The 26,841-nt window shown below is 41.5% G+C and overlaps 1 protein-coding gene across 5 annotated transcripts in view; it reads right to left on the bottom strand.

Annotated features, from left to right (window-relative positions):
* Positions 1–26,841, bottom strand: part of UBE2E3 (ubiquitin conjugating enzyme E2 E3) — an 88,614-nt gene that overhangs the window by 38,591 nt on the left and 23,182 nt on the right. The window contains exons 1-2 of one of the 5 annotated variants that reach the window (XM_025210571.1): positions 14,941–15,072; positions 8,420–8,649 (exon numbers count right to left, since the gene is read on the bottom strand). The exons of the other annotated variants lie outside the window; for them this stretch is intronic. Of the exons in view, the coding sequence (XP_025066356.1) occupies positions 8,420–8,550 (131 nt within the window). The 5' untranslated portion in view covers positions 8,551–8,649; positions 14,941–15,072. Of the gene's footprint in view, positions 1–8,419; positions 8,650–14,940; positions 15,073–26,841 lie in introns of those variants that run through there. 5 annotated transcript variants of the gene reach the window in all.

The raw sequence follows: 26,841 nt of genomic DNA, 5'->3' as shown, positions 1-26,841 counted from the left end.
CTGCTGAAGCAGCGACAGCCTCTTTGATTCTCTTAAAACAAACTCCTACTACTCCTCAGCTTGAAAAGTCTGAATGTAACAACTTAGTACAAACATGGCCATAAAGCAGAAATAAATGCAAAACAGATCCAGTCCAAATCACACTAAAAATGCCACTCTGCTTTTTAGCTTGTTTTTCAAATATTCCATGATTCAGACGTTTTAGTCCTCTTTATCTATGTGAATGGGAAACTATTTTCTCCTAGACCCAGCAGTGAAAACTGGAAATTCTCAGCAAACTTGACCATTCCATGAATACCGACACATTTGAAAATGCATAAGTCGTGGAATAGGTGACGTGATGCCTCTCGCATCTTCCTCATAGATTAATTACTTCTACTGGACATACTTTGTAACATTTGAAAATAAAAAGTGTAATAAGCATTTCATCTCTCGTTAAAGACAATGAAAGATTTCAGAATCATTTTCTAGAGATACATATAGTTGTGTGAAAGAAGGTACAGCTATACATTTTCCATATATTGCAAGTCACTAATTAAATGGACAATTTCTGAAACTACCTAATGACACTCACTTTCACCTCTGGAAAAAGTGACCCAATATTGCTAAGGGTATTACTTATTTGCTTCTGGAATGACCATTAGCTTAATTGCTTTAATTTAAACCTTGCCAGGTAAAGGGGACCTTCATTTTAAAATGTCATTTGTGTTCCATTAAATATTTTCTCCAGTAATTTCAAGTGTTGAGAGACAACACAAAAATGCCAGCATGGCGCTCTGAAATCTGGTGTGCCTTTTGTTAACTTGTGATTTTTTCTAATCTACATTAAATAGCATTTCTAACTTCTTATTCTTTAATCCTGTAACCTAAAAAAGTCAATGAACTAATCTACAAGTGCTAATATATGCAGGATCAATACAGAATATATTAATGGTCAGTAAAATATCATCCATATAAAGTATTTGTTAATGACCTGTATTTCAGCCACCAACTATCTTCAATACTAACACTAGCTGTTCAAAAACGAATACTAGTCATTAGCTGAATTACTTTGACAATACATTCATGTCATTTCACTCTATTAAGTATGAACATTTGTATGACTGTTTTCACGTTATGGGCCAGATCCAAAATCCACCAAAATGAACTAATTTCAGAAGGCTTTAGATACAGGGTGATTTTTTAAAATAGTATCTGGGTTTCACCAATTTTCAGAAGGACTTAAGAACCTATGTGATTCGGGGCCTTTGAAAATGGGACTTTGGCTGCTAAGTGACTTAGACTTTCAAAATATAAATTGCATAAATAATAATGGTATAATTTGATAAATTAAAAGACAATGTGGATGAGAAGACGGTGTACATCTACTATATGTGTTCCTGGTTCTTCAGAATAAAAGGACAGGAGGTCATTTCTACTATGGCAGCATGTAGAACAATGTCAGACAACAAACACAGTATAACAATGTGTGAAAGAAAGTGCCATTCCAGCAGTACAAAAATGAGATGAACTTGTAGCCCACATGGGAATATCATAAGAGCCAAAAAAGTTGTTCCAAGGCAACAGCAGTGGTTCCTCCAATTATACTAAAATATTAAACTCAGACAATATTGATAATTGTATTGTTTGTCCACGAGCACTCTGTTCTCATTGGCTGCACATACACGTGATCGGGAGGGAAATGGGAGGGAGGGGGGCATTTTAATTAGAGCAGTTTCTGGACAGCTGCTCTAATTGAAACAGCTCGCTGTTACATGTATTAAGCCCCTGCACATTTCAAAATGGCTGTGGGATGCTTTATCTAAAGCTCATTCGACAAGGTTTAGATAAAAAGTGCCCCCATGGCTATTTTGAAATGCACGGGGCCTTGATACACATGAAGGTGAGGCAACACCGGAGCTTTCTAATTAGAATGTGAAGCAGACTTGATTAATCAAGTCTACTCTGCTGTGTTCTAATTAGAATGCAAACAAGCATGTCTACAGATACCCATTCTTTCTTGGAACAACTAGACACTTCCTAGTGCTTTTTAAAAAGAAATGTGTATAGTGCTGGGTGAGGACAACCAATTGAAGGTGTCTTGCTATGGATCCAGAGGCCTGTATAAGAGCCTTATTCTGGATTCATGCCAAAGCTGACCCACAGCTGATCTAGCTGTAAGGAGTACCTGATCATTTGGCCTGGAGAGATGATGGCAACGGATGGGATGTGAGCCACATGACTCCCTTGGCTACAGAAACGAACACACTTTAATTCTTCTAACATAAGACATTGCTGTACATCCAGGCAATCTGAATAACTTCCATTGACTGGAGTTGCAGTCCAACAGAACAAGAAGAGAGGTAGTCTCTCAGGTTGACCAGGCTTAAATTCTCAGGACTTTAAAGGTCATCCATGCTACCTGAATCCATTTGGAAGGCCAGAAGCAGCTCACAGAGCACCACTGCTATGGCGCTCCCAACAAAAAGCCCAGTTTAATGGTCACGTGCTGGATTTCAGGTTCTGAATGGCCCAAAGGCATCGCTCTAAGCAGACCGCAAAGGAGAGCCTAATCACAGATGAGAGAAACACAAATCAGCACAATAAGGTCCACATCTAAAACAAAAACTTGTGTTCACTGAACCAAGTGCAAATGAAACAAACACAACACTGCCCTCTGAATGTTAAGAAGCACTCTGCAGTGTAGCAGGATCCGTATAAACAGAACCTGATTTACAAATACTGACCACCCACTCTACCTTTGCCTGTTTTCCCTGCTTACTGAGTTTGACTGACTCAGACCACTGACTCTTCAGCACCAAAATACTACTTTAATGGCATGAGCACTATGCAGTTTTCACAGCTCTCTTCCTCCTGCCCTTTGCAATCTAGCCCAATTTCTGGAGCTCTCCTCCCACATTCTTTCACTCCATTCACAGCCCTTTCAATCCTGTCTGGAAACTTAAAACAACTGGATGCTTTCTGTTAAAATGTCAAGCCTGTCCTGTCTCCCAAATACCAGAGCTCTCTCACAACTTTCCAGACATTTTCCCCACCTCTCACCCACTCCTCACACCAGTTGAAGTCTTTTATTTAACCCAGTTTAAGATGCATTCAATTATGCTCTCCTGAAATGCCTCCAACTTGCCACTCTTCTTCTAACACTCCCTTTTACTGGTGTTCTCACCTACCTTTGAAAAAGAAATTCTAGCCTATTAGATATAAGTGACCTAGTTATCATGTCATCCTTTTATACTGATTAATAACCGTAATTGGACAGACCAGTGCAATTGATCTATCACTGCCATGGATTCCATCCTAGAACCAGTCATCTCTCTTTGGCAATTTAATCCGTTGATTGATATTCAAACTGGCAAGGTTTGCTATAATGAGCCCTTGCTCTAAGAAAGAATGCCATAACTAAATAGCTCAATTAAAAAAAATTCAAATGTGAGAAAATGCTTGTCATGCATTTCCACTGGGAAAGGACAGACCTTTTACATACAATATAATATAGTAATAATCCATCATGTTTTCTACGATAAACGGAATCTAGAGAGGATCAAATCTGTCTGTAACTGTTTTAATGCTGTTAACCTCAAAAAGCTATGTTAATGTAAATCTGATACAGAAACCTGAAATAGTTTGATTTGTTACAGTGTCTTCATTTTTAATGTCAAAATTTATTGCCTCTTAAACTATTTCCTTTTAGTATAGTATAGGAAGACTTCAGTTCCAGGACATAGAGGAAAAAATCCTGTAAAGAGAACATTAAGGTATTGTGATTAACTATTCATAAACCAGAACATGTCTATGTTAAGGTTGTACAAACCTTCTTCATTCTAATGGTTTCTGTGTTAAAATCCTTTGCTTACATGATTGCCTACTGATTTCAAATACATGTACTGTATTTTCACAATATTAAAACCAGCACCTTAGCAATATCTATGTTTTACGCTGCGATGGTGAAAATCTATAGCTCAGAGATGATCAACGTTTCCAGTTAAATTAGTTATGTGGTTAACTGACTCATCCACTGAAATGAGTATTAGGAAAACTGGTCTGTCATGGAAATAAATTACTGATACACTTTATGCAGCAGTTAGCCATATATTTTAAATAAATACTTTAGAGAAGAAAACTTTTATAGGAAAAGAAAACTCCAACTAAAAGCAGTAGCGGACTATTAAAAAGTGAAAATAGACTGAGCATACAAGAAGGGAAATGTAAGAAGTGGTATTTCATATCTATGCAAATTTGGGAATAAAAATACAATCTGTTTGAGGTAGAGGATGTAATTTAAGGATATTATAAGGTATGAGCATGTGACAGATTTGAGGTTGTACAGGAAGTCTTAATATAGTCATCTCCTTAATGTTCTCTTATGTTTGCTATAAAACACATGTTAAATAAGGTAAAAGAAATACTCATCCTGTAAGTCTATGAAAATCCTTAGACACAGGGGTAGCAGTGGATGTAGTCTTTCTGGACTTTAGGAAGGCCTTCAACACTGTCTCTCACCCCATTCTCATTAAATAACTAGGGGACTGTGGCGTCGACACCTACACAGTCAAATGGGTCACTAACTGGCTGGAGGGCCGCACCCAGAGAGTGGTGGTAGATGGGTCTTATTTGACCTGGAGGGATGTGGGCAGTGGGGTCGGTCCTTGGGCCCGCACTGTTCATCATCTTCATCAGCGACTTGGACGAGGGGGTATAAAGCACCCTGTTCAAATTCGCAGACGACACTAAGATGCGGGGAGAAGTGGGCACGCTAGAAGGGAGGAATAGGCTGCAATCGGACCTAGACAGGTTACAGGGATGGGCGGATGAGAACAGGATGGGTTTCAACACTGACAAGTGCAAGGTACTGCACCTGGGGAGGAAGAACCAGCAGCATACCTACAGGCTGGGGAACTCCCTTCTTGTCAGTGCAGAGGCAGAAAAGGATCTGGGAGTCGTCGTTGATGCCAAAACGAACATGGGCCGATAGTGTGGGGACACGGTCAGGAAGGCCAACCGTACCTTGTCATGCATCCTCAGATGCATCTCAAGCAAGGCCAAGGAGGTGATCCTCCCCCTCTATGCGGCACTGGTCAGGCCACAGTTGGAGTACTGCGTCCTTTTCTGGGCGCCGCACTTCAGGAGGGATGTGGACAACATGGAGAGGGTGCAGAGGAGGGCCACTCGCATGATCAGGGGCCAGCGGGGCAGGCCCTATGAGGAGAGGCTAAGGGACCTGAACCTGTTCAGCCTCCACAAGAGAAGGCTGAGGGGGGAATATAGTGGCCATTTACAAACTAGTTAGAGGGGGACCAGCAGGCATTGGGGGACTCCCTGTTCCCCCAAGCACTGCCAGGAGTGACTAGAAATAACGGTCACAAGCTGGCAGAGGGTACATTCAGACTAAACATCAGGAGGCGCTACTTCACTGTCAGGGCAGCTAGGATCTGGAACCAACTTCTGATAGAAGTGGTGCTGGCTACTACCCTGGGGGTCTTTAAGTGGAGGCTAGACAAACACCTTACCGGGGTCGTTTGACCCCAGTACTCTTTCCTGCCATGGCAGGGGGTCGGACTTGATGATCTGCTCAGGTCCCTTCCAACCATGAATCTTTAGCATATGTTACAGACAAGACATAGTTTTCTTATTGATATTTTAGGTCAATTTTGGTTCAAAATACTCATACGATTACATGTGACCATTTAGAAAGCCTGACTATGTATTTATAATTGAAGCTTTTATTACATTAATACAAAAGAGCTGTAGTAGAGCTGTAGGACAAATCAAAAATGGTTAATCTAGTTGCTAAATGTCTGCCTACAGCATGATTATATATCAGAGTTATCAGCAGAGGAAAGATTATTTAAATAGAAATATAATTTTAAAAGACACTGAAAAAACTGGTATTTCATGCTAACCCTAAATCCACATATATGTAATTACATAGAACTTACTTTAGTTATTTATACTCAATCATGTGTAAAGCTACCCAACAAGTCCAATATTTTTTTCCTAAACAGACCTGCCTACTATTTTGCAGTAAAACCTGCTTAGTTTTTGCACTAAAATTGAGTAGTCACAAGGCATTTAAAGTCTAACTTCTTCACAGTGAATTCACAGCCAAACATGTAAAGTACTTTCTTGGTTTTATTCCCTTGGTCATTATTTCTTACACAGCTGTCAAAAGTAAGAAATTCTCCAATATCTCTTCTTTTACCTATATAAAGCTACTGTACCTAGTTTGATATGACTAGTAACAGCATTGGGTGCATAGTTTAGATATCTTAGATCAATAATTATCAAACTGAAGACAGCTGTTCTAGTAAACAAGGTTGCAGAGCTACAGAAGTAAAGCTGATGACTGATCTGTAAAGAAATAAATCTCATTTATCCTCTAGTTCAAACCCAATAAAGAAAATAATATGGCCACATTCATAGGGTAAACATGGTCACTCGGGATTTATCCCTTTTGAGAAAATGCTTTTTTTCCTATTCACCAGAATTCAGTTTCAAAATCTATGTTCCAGCCTAAAAGAAGTTTGCATGCACACTCCTAAAACTACTTCTCTATAACTCTGAGGCTGAATATCCTTTGCTATTACTAGCCAGAAATGACTGCAAGAAGGAAAGCAAAAGCACCTTAAATAAGTCACACTACCACCCCCCACCCATCCCCAAGCTACAGAACAGTGGCGACTGAGAGCGCTGGTGTACTCCCTGTCAGGCCACACTCCTTGTTTAGGCGATAGGTAGGGGGGCAGGCAGGAGCGCCAGTGCACCCCACTACAAGCACCGAACTCCCCCCCCCCGGTCACACATGCCCCCAACTCGAGGCACCAGTTGCCCATGCTACAGGAAATCATCATTTTGGAATCTTGGAATAGTTAAAATGGAGATTATTCAAGAACCATTAGAGTTCAATAGAACTGGAGATCTAATATTAAGTCAGGGGTGCCACAACATATGGACCAGGCCTGTGCATTGGCTAGGGTTACCGTATTTCCAGTTCCACAATCCCCTTGCCCCGCCAGTGCCCCTCACTCCCAACCTGCAGCCCCCTGTCCCTGCTGCTGCCCTTCACTCCTGACCCGCAGACCCCTGGCCCTGCTGGTGCCTCTCATTCCCAATACACAGCCCCCCACCTCCCTCCCCACCCCGGCCATGCTGGTGCCACTCACTCTCTGCAGCCTCTTGGCCCCACACTCCCAACCTGCAGCCCCCCTGGTGCCACTTACTCCCAAACCACAGCCCCCCTGGCCCTGCCAGTGCCCCTCACTCCCGACCCACAGCCTCCTGCTCCCCGCGCAGCTCTGCCAGAGGGGGCCCCCAGCTTCCCCCTTCCTGACTGGGTCAGAGCATGGTGACTTCAACTTGTGCGGGTGGTAGCAGAGTGAGTCCCCTCCCAGCTGGAGGGAAGAGGAGGGGATGTCCATGGCATCCTACCCACCGTGGGCTGAGGCTCCAGCACCATGCCAGGAGGCCTGGCCACACCCCACCCTGAGCAGCATCTCCTGGGCCACACCACGCAACAGCATGGGCACTGGATCTGCTGGTCCTGGCCCAGCCATGGAGCTTCCTGGTGCTCTCAAAGGGTGCTCCCTGTCCCCTTTCCCTGCTAGAGGGGCAGGTACTTCTCCCCCACTTTGCTGCAGCCCCAGCACCCAGACAGCTTCCCCCAGTGCTGCTAGGCACCCACCCTCTTTCACACACCCATCCTCTCCACACCCCCCTGCCCCACACACACACACACACACACACACACACCCTGGACAGTCCCCAAGCCCTAGTCCTCCAACCCTCACCCTGCAAAGACTTACCTGCATCCAGCTGCTGAGGCTGTTCCCACCAGCTTGCCTGGCTGCATCCCAGCCATGTGAATGTGTGTGCACATGCATGTGGTGTCCCCTGCCTCCAGTCTCCCTGCCCCCACTGTCACCATTAGAGCAGAGCAAAATCCTGGACATTTGTTCAGATTTCCATAAAACGCCAGAACAGAGATCAGAAAACACTAAAAGAGAACATGTCTGGGAAAACCCGGACATACGGTAACCCTAGTGTTGGCTCCAATGTGCACAGACAGCCTGGGGCCTCATACAGACCAGCATCAGAGCCAGTGCACAGGGCCAGCCCAGCTGAGCAGCACATATAGCCTTCACTCCAGACCCTGTGCTACATACAGTGCCTGCAATGCCAGATTCAGCCTGCACGCTGCATGCAGTACAAGCCCTGGAGCAGGGCCAGCGCATGCTGCACGAGGTGCACAAAGCTGAACTGGCTACATGTGTTGCACGCAGTACAGGGGGCCGGCACAGGATGTGCACTGCATGCAGCGCCCTGAATTAGCTGTGAGTGCTTGGTCTAGTGCATGGTCCTGATCCAGCCTGCAGACTGGCCCAACAATCCTCATCTGACCCACAGGGCCAGGTAAATTTTATACCTCTGCATTAGATCAGAGGTTCCCAAACACTGGGGCCATGGTGGGTTGGCTGCCGGGTCATGGCACAAGCCCCCCATGTGGACCCCGATCTGTCCATCTGGATGAGCAGCTTCTGTGTTAGCGGCAGTCATGTGCTGGGCGATGGGGCAGCCCTGGGAGGGAGGCAGCTGGCTCCATGTGCCCCAGTCTGCTCCTGTGCCGGTCCACAGAAAAAATTAGGTTGGGAACCACTGCAATAGATAATAACAGGCTAGATGAGTATTAAACACCTGCAATAGATAGTAGCAAAAGAATTCCTGTGAAGTAGATGTTGCACAAACAAAAGTGGAGAAACATTGAAGGTGCCCATCAAAACCAGCCTTGGTCGGTACCCACACAGAATTACCATGTTCAGAACCAAGTTCTGCCCTCAGACTTTTATTCAGACACAGGAATGTAACAGAAACCCAGGCTTTAGGGTTTTTAATCATACTTCCCTTATTAATGGGGAAAAAACCCTCCTTTAAGTATGGGAAAGGAGGCAGAAGTCAGATCCACTGATGCACTTTGTCAACAAAGATGAAGCTAGGCATTTAAGGAGGATCTTAAAATCAGGATGTGAAATAGGGACTTGTTCTATGCTGGCAAATCTGCCCCATGTATTCTTGAACCTTTATCTAACCAATTTAAGTGAAAGCTGTCATAACCCAATGATTTTGGTGCCTCAGCACGATGGAGTTTTCCAGCCACGTGAGAGTCTCTTGCACAGCAAAGGTTTTCTGTTGCAACAGAGAACCCCGGTGCAATAGAGTTCCCGTCGTTTCGTATGTAAATTTGTGTCCCACTATTGGCCAGTTCTAAATTAGTCCTACGTGGCGGCTAGTAATTGGCTTGCTGGCCGTTTAAAATTTCGTGCGACTTCCGCCCAAGTCGGAGAACTTTGAGCACACTGCAGAGTGCTAAAGATATCTGACTTGCGGCTTAGCTGATCGATAGACTGATCACCTATCGATTCTTCTCCCCGTCGCCGAGCGCAATCCTCGACGTACCCTTTCCCTGCTGGCTTAATACGGATTCGCTGGCTTGAGCCTTGCCAGCTGGAGCAACTCACATAGTTGTTCAAGCGACCGGACCACCTGCGTCGTGGCTACAAGCGGCGTAAGTAAAGTTTTTGCAACCAGTAAGCTTTGTCTGCCTCTCCATTCACCAGCCCGCCCAGCGACCAAGTAATTTCTAAATCACCTTGAGTCGGCTCCAGCCGTCCGAGACAAAAGCATGAGCAACTTCTAGTAATGTTGTACTTGGTAACTACAGCAGACAAATACTGACTGCAGAACTATGGAGTTCATATCAGCAAAGATCCTTATTTTCAGTCTCAATGCATATCCTGGTCTAGTGGTCTGGACAAAAAAAACATGAAACAAAATGACCACCTGTTTCTGGGGCTAACTGTCTTATTAACACCAGAAGATCCCCAGTCTAAGAGAAACTTTTCTTTCCTCTGTGTTTGTAAGGAAACCAATATCAAAACTTCTACTTTAGAAATAGAGTAATTTCAGTAATTTAACTATATAGACTCCAGTTTCCAACATCCTAAACTTCCAATGACAGTTCTGACTTTTGCCTTAACTGAGAGAATCTCCACATGTAGGTTACGGGTGATAGAAAAAAAAGAGCTAGCTTGATAGAAATCCTGCAGAAATAGCTAGTTTCTCACCTACTTTTTGCTCTTGGTGTGGAGAAGACATCTCTTCACCTTTTCTTTGGCCAGTACGTTCTGCACTCTATTAGCTGTCTAATTCTATTTTGGTGGAAAGGAGAGAGCAAGTGTCTTAAAATGGGGGAGAGGGGCACCTTGGAGAGATGTATGTGTAGACAGGATTTGTGTGAAGGAAAAGTGGAAGAAACAAAATGTAGTGGGGGATATAGGATACAAGATATATGAAAAAAGTAAATATTGACAATTGCTTTACTCCATTAAATTTCAGGGAATATGTTAGGATAGGAATCTTTCGCCCCATTCAGTACACTTAGTCCTTGAGTTAGTAGGTAACAGAAACATCTTTCTAGCAGACGGTGTGCTGAACAATACTAATAAGACTTAATTGTTCTTAGTCCCATTATCTGCTATACTGGTCTGAATCTTGAGTAATACCATTAAACTTAAAAGAGTTCCCATAGATTTAAACCAGTGTAACAATGGTTGTTTTATTTCATTAACTTTTTGCCGAAACTTGCTATTTTATACAATTCAATATTTATAAATTACAACATTCTCTGCAACAAACATGAATACTCTTGACTTATGGGTAGTAAACTAACTAGTACTGCAAAGCAAGCAATGAAACTGAAAATAAACCAATCTACAGCAGTTGAAATAAAACTTGGTCACATAGTCTAACTTTAAATTTGATATTAGTTTTAAAGTGAATTGTAGTTCTGAACTGTTTTAGACTGAAATGATATAAAATACCATCAGGTTAATTTGCTGCTCTTTCAAGCAAAGGCAAAAACTGCAGTCTTAACATTTGGATCTTTTAGTAAACAGATTACATCTACAGATGCAGCTACTATGTTACATATGCATGTCACACAATTGCTGGCATATTACTTTTGCAGAGATCACACGCACATTTCTGTACCAGTTAAATATTCTTTCCAGAAATAAACACATCTTTTCAGCCATCACAAGCTATAAAACAGTTCAAGGGCCCTGCAATAATCTTTTCATTAGTCTGAGATGCTTAAGCATTCAAATATTGAAACATTCCATACAAGTCTTATGGGATGGGAAGAATATAAATCCTACTTCCCCATTTCCTTAATGAGAGCACCTAATAAAAATTTAAACCAATTCTCTCAGCTGCCAATATATACTGTCCATACTCAATGAGATCCTCCTTTTCAGATTCATATATTTATCTAACCTCAGTGCTATGTTTCTTTCTATAGCCATTGGGACCACAATTCCAGTTGGAACCATTTCTTTAAACTTTCTGCACACACTTGCCTATTAATCTGAAGTCAGACTGCCATTTGCCTTGTTAGCAAACTGTGTTGGTATAATAGTCACACAGTGGTTCATCTTGTATCAACTCAGCTGTTACAAGTCCCTAAGGAAGTCTATACATGTGCATGCTCCAGCAGACTCGATTAATCGAGCACACATTGGAGCAGATGTCCGATGTGTATGAGGGCCCTAAAGTTCTATGAGTTTCTTATCTGGAAGTACATTTACTACCATTTGACCATAAATTCTATTTGATTTGAAAACTTAATATCCTCTTGAATGTTTAGAGAGAGAATAAATATAAATAAGCTTAAACTATGCAACAGCCTTCTGTTCTTCACCCCTGTTCATACGCACTTTGGACTGGGCTCCTTGCTCAACAGCTACTAGATCAGTGGCTGCTTCTTCTTTCTATGCCAGCTACACAGCAGTCCGTGGTCAGGGCTTCTCTCCAGGCATTCAGGCCTCTTACTGGAGGAGAGAGATGTAGACAGGAATGTACACTGCCTGCCAGTGAAAGGATGGGGGTGGGAACTGAAGTTGCTTTCCATACCCACTCTGGGAGACGGCCAAGAATGCTCCAGCTCTGGGGAGCCAAGAAACCGAGTGATCAGGAGCCTCTAACTAAAAGCCACAGGTTAGAAAAGACCTGGAAGCTCTTGGATGAAATGGAAAGCAAGTTGTAAAGAAAATGAGGGAGGAAACAGGCAAGCACTGGTCCCGAGACCCTTCCTGGAGCACTGTTGACAATAAAATCTACCCTAACAGATTTATCTCCCCCACCACCACTAACTGAACTGAGGCTTTCTGGCTGCCACGGTGCAGAAGCCAGCAGGACAGAAAGATAATGTAGCTTTTGCTGTAAATAAAAAGGCAAATTGTCAGGTATTGGAATGGAAGTTGCCAGGAGATGATAAAAAAGCTAGGATGGGAGGTAGGTGGTAAGGAAGGCCTCTTTGTCAGCAAGTGACACTTAAGTAAGGGGTGGGTGCTCTCTGACATTACCAACTTGACCCTCTTCAGCTACCGAAGGAGCTGGGAAATCTACTACTAAGAAAGCCTCAATGTCTTCTCCTCAATAAACTTTTCTTAATAGACAGTGACCAAACAGAAGGGAAAGGGAAAAGATTGCAAAATATTGTAAAGAAGAGAGGGCAAGAACCTGTCTCAAAACTCAGGGAACCAGAAAACTGGGGAGCAAAATTAACATAGTTTACCATGCACCCTACAGAGTGCTCTAGCACAGTGTTTCTCAACCGGTGGGTCACAACCCAAAAGTGGGTCACAAGAATATTTTAAAGGGCTGCGAAAAAGTCCCAGAAAAACCTGCAAAAGTGCAGGTTTCCCCTTGCAGGCTGGTAGCATTCCAGCCTGCAAGCACTGCTTCGGACAATTAGAAGCAGCAGGCACACATGCACCTGTGTGCGTAGATGCACATGGCCAGCATACAGTGAGGTCAGGTTGTGGGAGCAGCCCCAGCCGCTGAACACAGATAAGTGCATGGGGAGTGGGAGATGGAAGTTCAAGGGACTATCCAGAGGGCTGGGAGGAACGTGTGTGTGTGTGCCTGCAGGTGCTGGAGACGGTGCCCAGATGTGGGCCTGCAGCAGGGCAGGGGGCGCAGTGAGAAGGTGCCTGGCCCTTCAGCAAGGGAAGGAGGTGGGGGCCGTTCTTTGCAGTGGGGAGCTGCATGCCTGGGCGGGTGGCATAGTGTCGGTGCCTATACATGCAGGGGCCTGCACTCGTTGTCATGCGGCCCAAGCAGGACGGGAGCAGCTGGGGGCCCCCTCCGGTAGGACTGAGAGGGCAGGGGACTGTGGATAGGGAGTGATGGGCACTAACATGGCCGGGGGGGGGAGGGGGGTAGCAGGCTGTGGCTTGGGGGTGAGGGGCACTGGCAAGGGATTTTGGGTTGGGCACTGGCAAGGCCGGGACAAACCATAGATCTTGAAATGGGTCCTGGAACGAAAAAGGTTGAAATCAGTGCTCTAGCGCGTAGACTGCAGTGCTGGGGAAGGCAATCCATTCTTGCCTGAGAACATATCTATACTGCAGACACAGAAATGACTGCAATATGCTATAAATGCACCCAGGCTAGCTCGAAACTGCCTAGCTTGTGCACTGATAGCAATCTATCTGCAACTGCTTATTGCTGGTTAATTTATCCCGTTGCTTATACGGTTGTCAGCCTGAGCTGAGCTCCATGATGCCATAGCTGGACTGATTACTAGTATCCAAGCTAGGTACTAGTCTTGGGTATGCCCACATTAGTCACTGCTGTATGCAGGCATATCTTTTGATATCTGACAGAACAGTGGGTTCCCATGATAAAGTGTGTTCTTTTTAAGCCTGCCATTTAAATGAAGCATTTGTGAATGCCCTCATTGGGAAAAGGTAAAGAACAAGGGGCAGCCCTCTTCTGTGGGTCTGCACAGTAGGAATTAGCAACTGGAGCAGAAGATCTCCAGATCATGTGTTTCTCATACTGTGTTAATTAAATAATTAACGGTATAACCTACCCCTTACAAATTTGGCTAATTTCAGTCTCCATGGTCTCTGCCCTAAACACTGGATGCCAAGGAGACGGAAGAAAGGAACCGAATGTGTTTAGTGCTTGTAATATAAGCTGGCCTGGTGGCATGATGCCTTCCAGTCCCTAAGGAGAGGCTACCAGCTGCCCTGCTGCTTCAAAATCCTGCTAATGGCTGATCTATTCAGAGTCTAAAAAGAGATGCCCTAGACTGCCCCTCTAGTGGGACATAAAAAAAATCCCTTATACAAACTGCCACACATCTCCAAACACCTTTTCCCCTTCCCTGCCCACAGACATTTACAATTATGTTTGTGACAGCTCAGACAAACTCCAGTGTTGTAATTTATATTTTAGTTTACAGATATTTTTTGGTACTATTTCACTTTTGCAGTGCTTTCTGAGCTGAAACTATGCTATTATATAATTGCAAGGTCAGAAAGCCAGAAAAGAATAACTTCTTCCCTGTGAAGTATTATTTTGCCAGCTCTCCCTGTACAGTCCCAGACAATTTCATTTTTCTTCTTTTCCAGAAAAGGGGGGTAAAACAGAATGGTTAAAAAGCCATTTGCAGACTTGACAGCTGTCATGCTCGGTTACATGTATTCTTGGGCATATGAACCCAACTCTTTTCCTAGACTCCAACGACACTGCTGTAACTGAGTGAGGTGGCCTTCAGGTCAGTTTGTATTTTTTAATTTTATTCATTCTTCTGTAAAGTTCTGCCCTTTGATAGTTCCTCTAGCATGTTTAATCAGGATTAACAGCTTGCCTGAAAGTTGGCTGTTCCTCCTGGATTCTCTGAACAGTACAGTAAAGGGAACTCAGCCAGAAGTCACTAACTCCGAGTCCTGCCTTAGCACGGTTTTCATCTTCACTGAAGATAGCTGTATTCCAATTTCAACCAGAAAGCAACTCAAAGTTGAAAGAGGCAGATCAAAAAATATGTCATAATGTACTACAGTACCACATATGCCATTGTGCCAGTTGGGTTCCATTTACCTGTGAAGCTGGCCTAAATTCTTTAGTGCCTGCCATACTGCATGTAAAAGGAGCGAGAAGGATCTGCTTGTAGCACTGTGAAGTTTGTGGCAGCCTCATCCAAGGCAGAAGTGAACAGGTTCAGGGTCCCTCTGTGGTAAATATGTGACTTCTCTCATTTTACTACTAGAACAGAGCAAATAAACCTGTACATAAGCTATTTTTTTCCCCAAAAAACAACCATTAAATGACACTGGTTAGACAAGAATTTCAGAAAAGCATTTACTTTATTGCTATTGTTGAGCAAAACAGAGGAATTCACATGACTGGAATCAAATTAACACATGACTGACTTAAATTCTATGTAGAGGAATAGGACTTTTGTCATAAAGTTTTAATTCTCTGCTAAAAACTGACTCCCACAATTTGACACCTTCCAACCCAAAACTGTTCTATCCTTCATTGAACCATATGACCTATGGAGAAACAGCACCAAGGTATCACCCAGCTGTGAGAAGAGAAGAGAAGAGAAGAGAAGAGAAGAGAAGAGAAGAGAAGAGAAGAGAAGAGAAGAGAAGAGAAAACTGTTGAGAGCTGCATGGGCAATTCCCACCAAGAATAACAGTGGGAGTGAGACTGTACCCTTTTCTGCTTGGTTCCTGGAATGGTTCATTTCTTCTGGTGTCTAAAACGGGATAATGGTCATCTTCAGCCGGTTCCTGGGAGCACTGTACATCCAGGCCCCCCAAAAAACAGCATAACACTGCCAGCAAAACGGGTAAGACAAAGAGAACCAATATGCACTATATCAAGTTAGCTCAGAGAGACTCTTCTCTCACTCTTCACATAGCTCATCTGAATTTCTCACCCAGCCAGGCTTTGGCTCAGAGCCTGTGCTCCTCCATGATATCCAAATGTTTTACACTGCCCACTGTTTAAATGAATTTTGTGGGCACATAACTGCCCACTATGGGGGTGTTCAAAACACCTTCAGACCAGATGAAAGACATGCATCAGGCAGACAAAATTTGCAGGCCTTCATGCCTACAAAGCTTCAAGATCCTTGAGAAGATGCTATCATGGCAAACTGATACATGAAGTTATCATGGAAAACTGATACTACAGCCAGAATGGCAACCCAAGCTCTCCCTGCTCCTTTCACCCCACTCACCCCCTCCAATACAACTAATAACTACGGTTTGTAAGTATTTTGGACTGGGGACTGTTTTCTGTTATGTATGGGTTGTTCCTTCACTGATGCTTCCTAGGGGACTCCACAATATAAAAAAAAAAAAAAAATGTAAAAGCTGCACTGAGAACCTTGAGGAAGGCTATACAAGAATATAGTGAAAAATATGAGTGCCACACGTCTACCCTTCAACCTCCCTTGCTGCTGACTACTTACTTACAGGGTGCTAGTGATGTGGCCCATAGTTCTCCATGTTTCAGTGTTTGACCTCAGAGTTACTATCATTCTGAGCATTAAGCCCTTCAGCACTTACTGATGACAAAGGAAGGTGCAGTTTACACTTACTTTTACAGCTCCATTAAAAGGTGACCTGCAAATAAAAAGAAAATCAAGCAAATTTAGTATTATGTGCTGAATGCCCCCAAATAAACAGGATTAGAGAGGAGCATTCAGCCCATTGGAAATTTTAAAATTAAGAGGAAAAACTGGCACCCAATTTATATTATAATGCTAAGTATTGTCATCAGGTGGGGTCTACAAACAGTAATGTAGGGAAAAGGATTTCACTGTTTCCAGAAATGTATAAGTAAACGAGATGGATGTAGGTATTTTCCTTTCATTTCACTGGAGCCATATAAGTGAGCAACTACAGTCCAGTATAGGAAGGGGTTGGAGGAAGTGGAAGGAAATTATCACCCAGAATAAGGAATAGTTTTGGGGAGGCCAAGTTCACACTTGCATGGGTTCCCTTTCCCTCCCTGTCCTGCCTAGACCCAAACATTACACACATAAGGAGTCTACACATAAGCAGCAAGGCTGGTCCAATGCACTGTAATTACAGCGTGTCGGAGCAGATGCAATTGATAGAGTCTGCTAGAGTATGCTAATTATCGCACTCCAGCGTCTTGTATATCACCGTCCCTGCAGTGAAAAATAGTGGCAGGGGCACTTTAACTAAAGCTCGCTCGATAAGCTTGAGTTAAAACGTTCCGTTGCCATTTTTCAGCGCAGGGGTGCTGATACCCGAGATGCTCTGGGTGCTTTAATTAGTGATGCCCAGAGCTGCTCTAATTAAAGCATCCCCCTCCCCACTCCCAGAGCATGTGTATAAATGCCCATAGAGTCAAATCATTGAAGATGTCAGCAGTTAGTCTCCTCCCAAGCCACTTTTGAAGATGAAACATTGACACTTTTGAAAATATTACCCAGAGTTCATTGTGTAAAGACTCTGTCCTTGAGCACTAGGGCCAGACTTTTCTGTCATGAATCCCTGAAAACCATTGCTATTTCAGGTTTATAGTCATTGTACCTTGTTCACCCCCACTCCCCAAGCTGCACAGACTTGTATTTAACTGACTCCGCTCATTCCAATCCCAGTTCAGGAAAACATTCTTTCATGCACTAAAGCTCACTGATTTCAAGGGGACCTAAGCACATACCATGCACAGAAACTCCAGCAAACAGGGGTGCATAACTGCCTCATCCAATGATGGCCTTTAAAATATTACTGTTAATACAGTGCCAAATTAAAGGCAGCTGTTAAAGTTATTTTAGCGTTCTATAGCTATTCAGTTCAGTCTGACTCAAACCTACACCAACAAACCTCAACGTTCTTGCACATGCCTACTATTATCTTCTAAAACACAAGACAGGACAGGCATCCTCACACTCCACATGTCTTTAAAAATGCAATTGTTTCCTCTCCCTCCTCCACAATGAGGTAAGACTACATTAAACATAATGAAATACACTGCAGCTTTTAGGTTCCCTAAAGTGTTATTTTTGTAACAATTAGTACCGGATTCTGCATCTCTTTAAATACATGGGAGCATTGCTGAAATAGGCTTGTCAAAATAAATGATAGTACATGCTTGATATTTAAACTGCTTCATTTCTTACTAAGCTGCAAAATTATGTGTCTAAGTCATTAATGCAATTACTAAAGCTTCAGAGTAAAAATTTAAGGAATGTTAGTTTTCTAATACAAATGTTACAGGAAGGCAATCTTTCTATACCTAACAGTATAGCTTGCTTGCCAGAAATTAATCAACTGATATGAATAAGGACAACTGCTTAAGTCAAGAAAACAAACAGAAACAAATTACTCATCATTTGGTCATGGTAATTCTTCAGTTGATAATGAACTGAAAGGAAAGAATGCAACTTCAGTGGCTTGTAAATAACTAATTTAAATGCATCCTAAATTTGGATTGAAATTTAAATGAAGTACAGAATTAAAATAAAACATTAAGGAGCTCTCTGTATTCCTGATTATGTTTTAGTCTTTGGAGAAACCACAACCACCCAACATGCTTAGGCCCTTTATTTCCCTTATATTTTCCTCTCCATGCACACACACCTGCCTAACGTCTCTCTGGATCCAACTTTAAGTGCTGAAGATGCTGGCATGCCCTTGCTGGCAATGTTCAGGGAAGAGTCGCCTAGGGAGCATCTTTCAAAGCAGTGCATGAGACAGGAAGTATGACTGACCATTAATAAGAGAGAGAAGCTAACCAAATACACAGGGCAACCCAACTTAAAGTAAATGAACAGAAAAGGCTCATTTTCTTTAATCAAAGGTTGCCTTGTAACAACCGAACTAGGTTAAAAAAAAGCAGACAGAATGGGCTTTTCAAGTAGATAATGTATGTTTAAGAAACATAAATATAGTTTTAAAGTGCTAGCATCCCTGGGACATCCATCACTAGTATTAAGCCACAGGATTAGAAGAAACTACAATCAGTTGCTTAAAGCGATCAAAGCATGAAATGATAATGCGAGCTTAGTTTTCTTAAAAGGTAAGGTACAGCAGCAATGCTTCACATGTGCGGCATCTGTGACCTGAATAGGTACCAAGTTGAAATGCTTGGGTTAGCAGCATTTTTTTCCTAATTCAAACTATGAGGTTCAGTCCTAAGTGATGATTTTATGAAGACTGTATAGAAACCAAAGGAGGAAACATGATATAACAGAAGTCAATCAGTCTGAAATCAGATCAGACTGTTTTCCTGCATGCAGAAGTAACATGTAAGCAACAGTTTCTCTCCTCTGGGAAACACGGAAGGCAATATCTTGTTTAGTAAGTAAAAGAATCCATGCCTACACGATTTCAAATTTTTAAAACTATTTTGTTAATTTCAATTATTCTATAATAAAAAGTTAACATTAAAATTCAAGTTATTACACTAATATGCAATGCCACCTAGTGAATAGAATAGAAAAAGTCATGCCTCAGGCATATAAAACATCAGTTCTTCTAAAAGAAAAATCAAGTGTTGGTAGAGCTATTACTGCAACTAGTATACTTTTATTAGTATGTACAAACATTTTAGAACAAAAACCTGTAATATAATTTAATGAAAAGAACTGAGCCATTTCAGGTTAAATATAAGAAACCTTAGGTGTAGTGGGGCAGACCTGATTATTCACATCAGAATTTAAACATACTGTATGCATGCACTTGAAATACTAGTATTTCAAGGTACAACCCATCAAAAATTTTCAAAGTATGAGAACTGCCACAAAGGGTCTACTGCTGACATGTACCTGGAAAAATGTGTATTTTAAGGTGTTTTTATGGAAATATTATTTGGAGAACCTGTGCTGCTTTGTACAGAACTAATTTAAGGAAAAAAGTCGTAGCTCAGATTGAAATTCACTACCTTCTCTAAGAGATGGCACTATTCAAACACAGCTATCTGCTAGCTGTAATTAGTTGCTAGTGGAAATTGCCAACAGACACAACCAGAAGTTTAAATCAATTGGCTCTGCTTCCTCTTCATGAGAAAATTGGAGTTTCAGGGCTGCATTCAAGAGTGATGGATCTGAGAAACCAAAGCCAATTTGACAAGAAGGGGAAGTGTCTTTTTCTGTGGTTCATTTTAACTAGGAGTACACTAGATATATTTTGATACCCAGGTCAGATATTTTTCCCCTTAAGCCCCCCAAGGCAAATCACTAGATCAAATATTTCACAGGCAGGCTCAGTTCTTAGTCCTAGTTTTTTTCTCCATCCTCCCACCCCCCCAACATGAAAGGAGAGAAAGGACAGGTGCAAAGCCAAGAGATGAGAAGAAGTGTCACCAGACTTTCAAGTGGAAAAAGGGGCTGAAGAATTGACAGCCAAAGAAAACCCCAAATCACACAACTTGGTTCAGCTGTCACCTCAAGAGTCCTAGGTTGTGCATTTTGGCAAGAACCCTGCCCTTTCAATTAAAATTTCAGCAACTGCTGAACAAACATCCCATTAACCCTTGGTTCGCTTCAATGTACAAAGTCACCTAGAATTTCTTTTTTAATTTGATCATTCTTTGATTATCTTTGTTACCACAGCTTCACTGCCCTGTACTGTCATGTGGGCTATGCATTCGGGATCTTTTCTACTGAAGTTCTCCCTCACCCAGCCTGCATTAGCCAGATACTACTTGTTCAGCTATGACAAGAAATTCTCCTTGGTGCTTGGCCAAGCATTTGTTTATGACAGATAAACCATAACTTTATACTCAAGAGTCTATCTTCAACTGAATTTCCTTGTCTCCAAGAGCTACCTGAAAAACCTTGCATGTTCAATATGTTTCCACTGTACTTTGATTTTCTAAGGCTGCCCTTATTTTGTGACAAAAATGTGTAACAAGCTACAGGTCTCTTCTCACATGACCACACAGAATTCTCAGCGTTCTTATCTTTCTGGATGTAACCAGTGGGGTAGCCTAAATTGTCTTCAGTTCACCTAACCAATCACTTGCCAGTATGTATAAGAAGTAAGTCTCTGTGCATGTACCCTTCATCAACAACACCATCTGTATATTTTTAAAACTTCATGTTAGCTCTTTGGTAAATCTGAAGACAAGTGATTTGGGAGATGTAACGCACAACACTAATACAATGTTTACATGAAAGCTTACTGGAACAGGACAGCATTTAGTCACGCGGGACATAGGCATGGGAAAGTAACCTTTTCTGACACTACACGGACTGGTCACATTGTAGAACTACTGGAATTTATGTAGCTCCTTCTACAATAAAGTCTTATTAGCTAGTATTTTGATGCACTTTGATGAACAGCAACAAAATGACAGCACAGCAGAACTGCCATAATCACATATTCTCCAGATGTCCTATATATCCACACATTTTCGCACTCAAATGCTCCCTTTCCAGCAACCACTTACATTCCTTGATAATAATAGCTAAGTTTTTAAAAGATATGGGGGATAGTTGCTTTTAGAACTCTTCCTCTCTAAAGAAAAATTACAGAAAACATGAAAAAATACTAATTAATTTTCCCAAAACAACATTTAAAGACTGCTAGGTGGTTCTTCTCTTTGAAGAACTGATCTTAATATCAGTAGAATGGAATGCTTATTTTATTTTTAAGAATGAGATGTTTCCTCTTCTGTCTTAGAAAACAGAAATATATACATATATATACACATATATGTGTGTGTGTGTACACACACACACACACACACACACACACACACATAGCGGAAGAAATATATCATTCTTTCTACAGAATATTTTTGTTATACATTCTAATTAAAAAAATAAAATTTTTAATACTGTATTTCTGAGGACTTCAACGCTTTCTCCCTTTAATATATTTTTCTCACTGAACGGACAACAGGCTAAATATTTTTCTCAGACAACAAACCAAGTAATGATTTTGCCAAAAAACTACATGGGCCAGAATCTTAGCTGATGTAAATTCACAGCTGCCAGAGCTAAACCAAGTTATGTGAGATAGGGATCTATCCTACAGGTTGAAGTTCCTCCAGGTTTTTTGCCCTTGGAGGCAAAAAGAGATCAACAGCTATTCAAAGGTGAGCAGTGAAAATGGCTTGGCTCAAACTGAAACCAAGGATCAGCAAATTTAAATCACATATTTTGAGTGGCTGGTCTTATACATTTTCTTGGCTTCATCCTGTTTGTCCTCTATGCCAAGGTTGGCTTTGTGGGACTATAAGAGAGAGAGAGAGATCAGAAATTAAATGCTGCTGTGAGCACGATCAGTTCAGGGATTTTTCAATGGAAAGTCCATAAACTTCCAAACAATATAGGCAATCAAGTATGACTGTGCCATGACACCACATCCTTAAGGTGCTAAGTACTCAGGATGCCTTTGAAACCCAGTTGTGAAGTTTTCACTCAGAATCTCTGCTGAGAATGAGTACACCCAGTGGCTATACTGCTTTGAGATTTTTAGTTCAGTCTATGTAAGTTTTCTGCCTTCTAAAGACAGAACTAACGGGAACATTTTGCCTGTAGTTTCAATGCATTCTTCAAACAAGGAATTAGATCAAAAATATATAGCTTTAATTAATACAGCCCAGACAAAAAACTTGCTAGCATCAAAATTCTATATTCTATTTATCTTGCTAATAAACATCATGATAACCGAAGTCTAAATGTCCATCTCTATAGGAAAAAAAATAAAATTACCAACATTACAATCTCAACAGATCATTTCATAGGAAAATGTAAATTCTTACTCAGAGAATTAGTTTACATTTGAAACATTTTCAAAATATTGTTTTAGCTGGATATAATAGACCACCATAAGATTTGACACATAGCAAACACAGGGCTTCAATTAAACAGCTGGCAAACAGCCAGGAGGAGATAAAGGCCCAGGCTGTCACTTGCTAGACAATATATATGGCTATTTTGGCAGCCAAAACTGAATGTGATAATTGAGCCATGACACATGAAAAAGGCACACAATTTTAAAAGGAAAAGGTTCCTGAGCACAAAAATATACAGAGAATTTTTAGTGTGCCTATATTGAACCAAGATGCAGAAGTAATGATAGGATCAGATTGATTACAATTCAGCAGTGTAAACATTATTCAGGATACTACATATTTTGTTTTAATCACCTACACAACATCAAACAGAAATGCATGCATATAAGACCAGGGAGAATAATTAGTGTCGCCTGTCAATCAAATCAAGGTAAACCTATACATTTTTTGTTTGGTGATTTGATTCTCCATGTCATTTTAATGTTAACTCAAAGGTTTTACATAGGCGATATTTACTTCCAAAGGCATTATGAACATTACTTGATTTCAAACTAGACAACGGAAAAGCCACAATCTCTCTGTATATGTTTTAAGTACTAAAATAAAAAAAAAAAACATAATCATTTGTGAACAGAGTAAATGTATCTCCTTTTAACTGCCAAGGAAAATGACTGCTGTTTAAAACATGAAGTACATTATAATGCTTTGATAGCAGTACCTGTTTGGAAAACAAAGTCCACATGCTTTATATTCTGTATACAACATTCAGAAACGCACTGCCTCACCGCGTGGTTTTATTAAATAATTCAAGGACACAACAATGAACAAATGTACTGAATGAAGACATAGCTTAAGTTAACAGCAAACAGTTATGTAAAGCCTCACTGTAATTAGGCTTAGTCAAGTTTACATGCTGTGACTGATGCATTTCCTTCTGGAATAAAGAACCTGGAAAGCTGTTACACTTCCAGTCCATGCTTCCCCCCATCCTGTCCCCCCACCCCCAATCCACAGAATGTAAGACAGTCTGTGAGATACAATTATACAGATATAGAGCATTAGCTAATGTGAGGTACTATCAGCAGGAAAACCTTTAAAAAGAGTTTACTCCCTAATTTTGCTTGACACCAGGCTCAAAAAATATTTAAATTGAGCACTAAAACTGGTCAAGTGTGTTCACTAAAGGCAGGTCATCATGAATACTAGGAAAACAGAGGTTTTTCGTATTTTCTTTTCCCCAGTTTCAGTTCCATCACTGTTAACAATATTGAGCCTGCAGTTCCCCACAATGCTAACCTTAATAGAGCTGACCTACTGCAGTTAATGGTAATTTGATAAAAATCCCTAGCCACAGACAAAATCAGGCACTAAAAGAATAGAAAAGAAAAAGAAAATCACCAGTTAAGACAAGGGCATTAATATACAGATTAACCTCAGTTCTCATCTCCATCTCCCAGTTATTAAGTCCCAAATCAGACAGATTTGCCTCCAAAACAAACTCACTTTTCATTTCCAACATTCAACCATCCATGATACACAAAGCATCCAAAAGCCAGAGAAGGCCAAAGGAATAGCTGGCCAATATAAAGAATCCAGATTGTATTTAGGGGAAAGCCAGCTATAAAGCACATTATAAGAATTCTAGAAATTCCATATGAAAATTTTACAGCTGAGTTATACCAGCTTGTACAATACAAAACTTTTACAAACATTTACAGTTATCTTTAATGACAGCAAGGGTAACTTCATTACATGTCAACAAAGGAAGCGGGAAAGCACAAGCACGAGATCAGAATAAGTATTTTTAGCCTGATGCTTCTCCTGAGCAACAACATTTTCCCCTTAGAGAATAACAGATTTTGGAGGGATTCCAAAAAGTTAAAAAAAAAGAAATCCTCAAAGAATTCCCTTGGAGGGACATGTAAATGAAGGGGAAGGATCTCATTTCCATGGGAAAATTTTGTATCTGCTATTGTTTCGAGTAATAGCAAAGATTATTGAAACTGAGGGGACTGACAGAAAAAATATTCCTTTGTTTATTCCATGCAACTGACATCACTATCGCATAATCAGTTTCACTATTTTGAGGAAGGGCCAATTGCACTTCTAGTCTAGGAACATGCATGTTCTTCCGTAAGCTCTGCCAGAAGCTGGCTGTCTTCAGGGGAAACGGGGCCAATTCTGGCAAGTTTTTTAAGACACACACAAGTTTAATTTCACACTTCCTTGAAAACAGTTGGAACAGGTACAGTGGTGGACCCAGGGGTGGTACAGCAGTGCAGCCGTACCTCTCCTGCTCTGGCTATTTGATTTACGAATAGTGGGCGCGTCTACATGAGAGTGCTACATGTGCAGTAGACTAATTCTACTGCTAAATCTACTGCTAATGTGTAGTAGACCAATTCTACTGCTACATGTGCAGCAGACTAAATCTACTGCTAAATGTGTAGTACGCTAAGTCTACTGTGCATAAGCACATCATGGTAAAAACTGTGCTATTGCACTCACGCACACTAGAATTAGTCTACTGCGCATTGGTGTCACTAAAAAGACGTGCCAGCACTGCTGCACAACAGTATTGGTTTTACGACATACTGAGTACCTGTTATTACAGGTACTAAAACTTAATGCACAGTAATTAGGGTGCATTAATGCATGTGTAGATGTGCCCGGGGAGCTCTCACAGCTCACTTGCAAGTCACTGCAGCTCCTACTGGGAATTCCACACATGCTGCCAGCTCTATAAGCCCACTGCTGGTCAGTGCAGGCTCTGCTCATAGTCCCTTGCTTCTCTTTGCTTTTCCCATCCCTCCCTCCCCAATTCAGCAACAAGGGAAAGGAGGGGAGGAATAGCTGGTAGTGACCCCTGCCTTCACACATCTCAACACACCGTGTTGCAGCTGCTTGCCCATTGGGAAGAGGGGGTTAGCAATGGGAAGAGCAAAGAGCACCTGGTTCAAGATGTGCTTGAGAGCAGGGCCTTTGGGAAGATCCCACTCTGATGAGCTCGCATGCAGGGCTCCCAGCAGGAGCTTCTGAGAGTTCAATGGCATCCAGGATCACAGCAAGGGGCTGTGTGACATGTGCCATGAGCTCTTTTCACTGTGCATGTGCCCCACCCCTGGAGGGGGTATGGCCACACCCCTGTTGCCACAATCCTGGATCCACTGATGAACATGTATAACATGCAAGAGTGTTCCTGAATCAGGACCACTACACAGGAACATAACAGGCAGATGTGTGAAGGGAGCAGAAAAATGAGGAACAAAGCCTTGGCTATACAGCACTGCCTCAAAGTGAGTCGTGCCCAAATAATTTTTTTAAAACCCAGAAAGGGAGGAGGGAATTCTCTATATTTCCACAGACAAATTAAAAAAAAAAAAAATGAAAAAAGGTTGCTTGATCTTCTATAAAAATTAGCCATTAAAAAAAAAATCAAGTTATTAGCATCCCTTTAACATCAGGGGAATCCACAGGCATGACTACATTACTGCAGAAGTGGTGGGCAGTAAACAAAACAGACAGATGTTTGTGATCCTACAAGAGATGAATGTCACATTGAATTCACTAAATTCAAACAGCTTTCAACCAGAAGTGCCTAGCAAAGTCACAGAGAAACCATGGAACAGCAATTTACTGAGTTAGTGCATAAACCCAAACCTAGCAATGAAACAGATCAACGCAGTAAGATCTACCATTGTAAGAGAGAACAGTTAAACCATAGCTTGGAATAAATAAAGCATGGGAACTTAATCTGTGTATTGTTGGCCTCCCTGAGGAAGAAAGCTCTAATCTGATGACATTTAAGCAATGGTTGGGAACCAGTCTAAATCTAGGTTTATTCAAATTAGAAAATGAAGCCACATATAGCCAGGACCCTGAGAATTAATAGGAAAGTAGCAATAGTAATAGGGAGAATACAGACACCAGGGGTTTTGAAATAGTTTAATAAAGTAAGAAAATGTAAGAGTTAGCTGGATTGAAACATTTTAGTTTTTCATTAAATTTGGTCTGTACTCTGACTAGGAAAAAAGAGCATCTAGTTGTACTGAGTGTCCGCATGGAATAAAATGTTATCTACAAAACTGAGTCCCCACATGTATTTAAAGAAAGCACAAAGGAAAATAACAGTTTGGGGATACGAGGCAAAAGAATCAACCTTACTGAGCAAGATGGTGTTTGAGGACTGTGGATAAAACTCTGTTAGGA

The sequence above is a fragment of the Alligator sinensis genome, unplaced genomic scaffold (assembly GCF_000455745.1).
Source record: "Alligator sinensis unplaced genomic scaffold, ASM45574v1 scaffold1130_1, whole genome shotgun sequence".
In the NCBI taxonomy this organism is placed as follows: Eukaryota; Metazoa; Chordata; order Crocodylia; family Alligatoridae; genus Alligator; species Alligator sinensis.
This window is presented reverse-complemented; position numbering and strand designations above follow the sequence as displayed.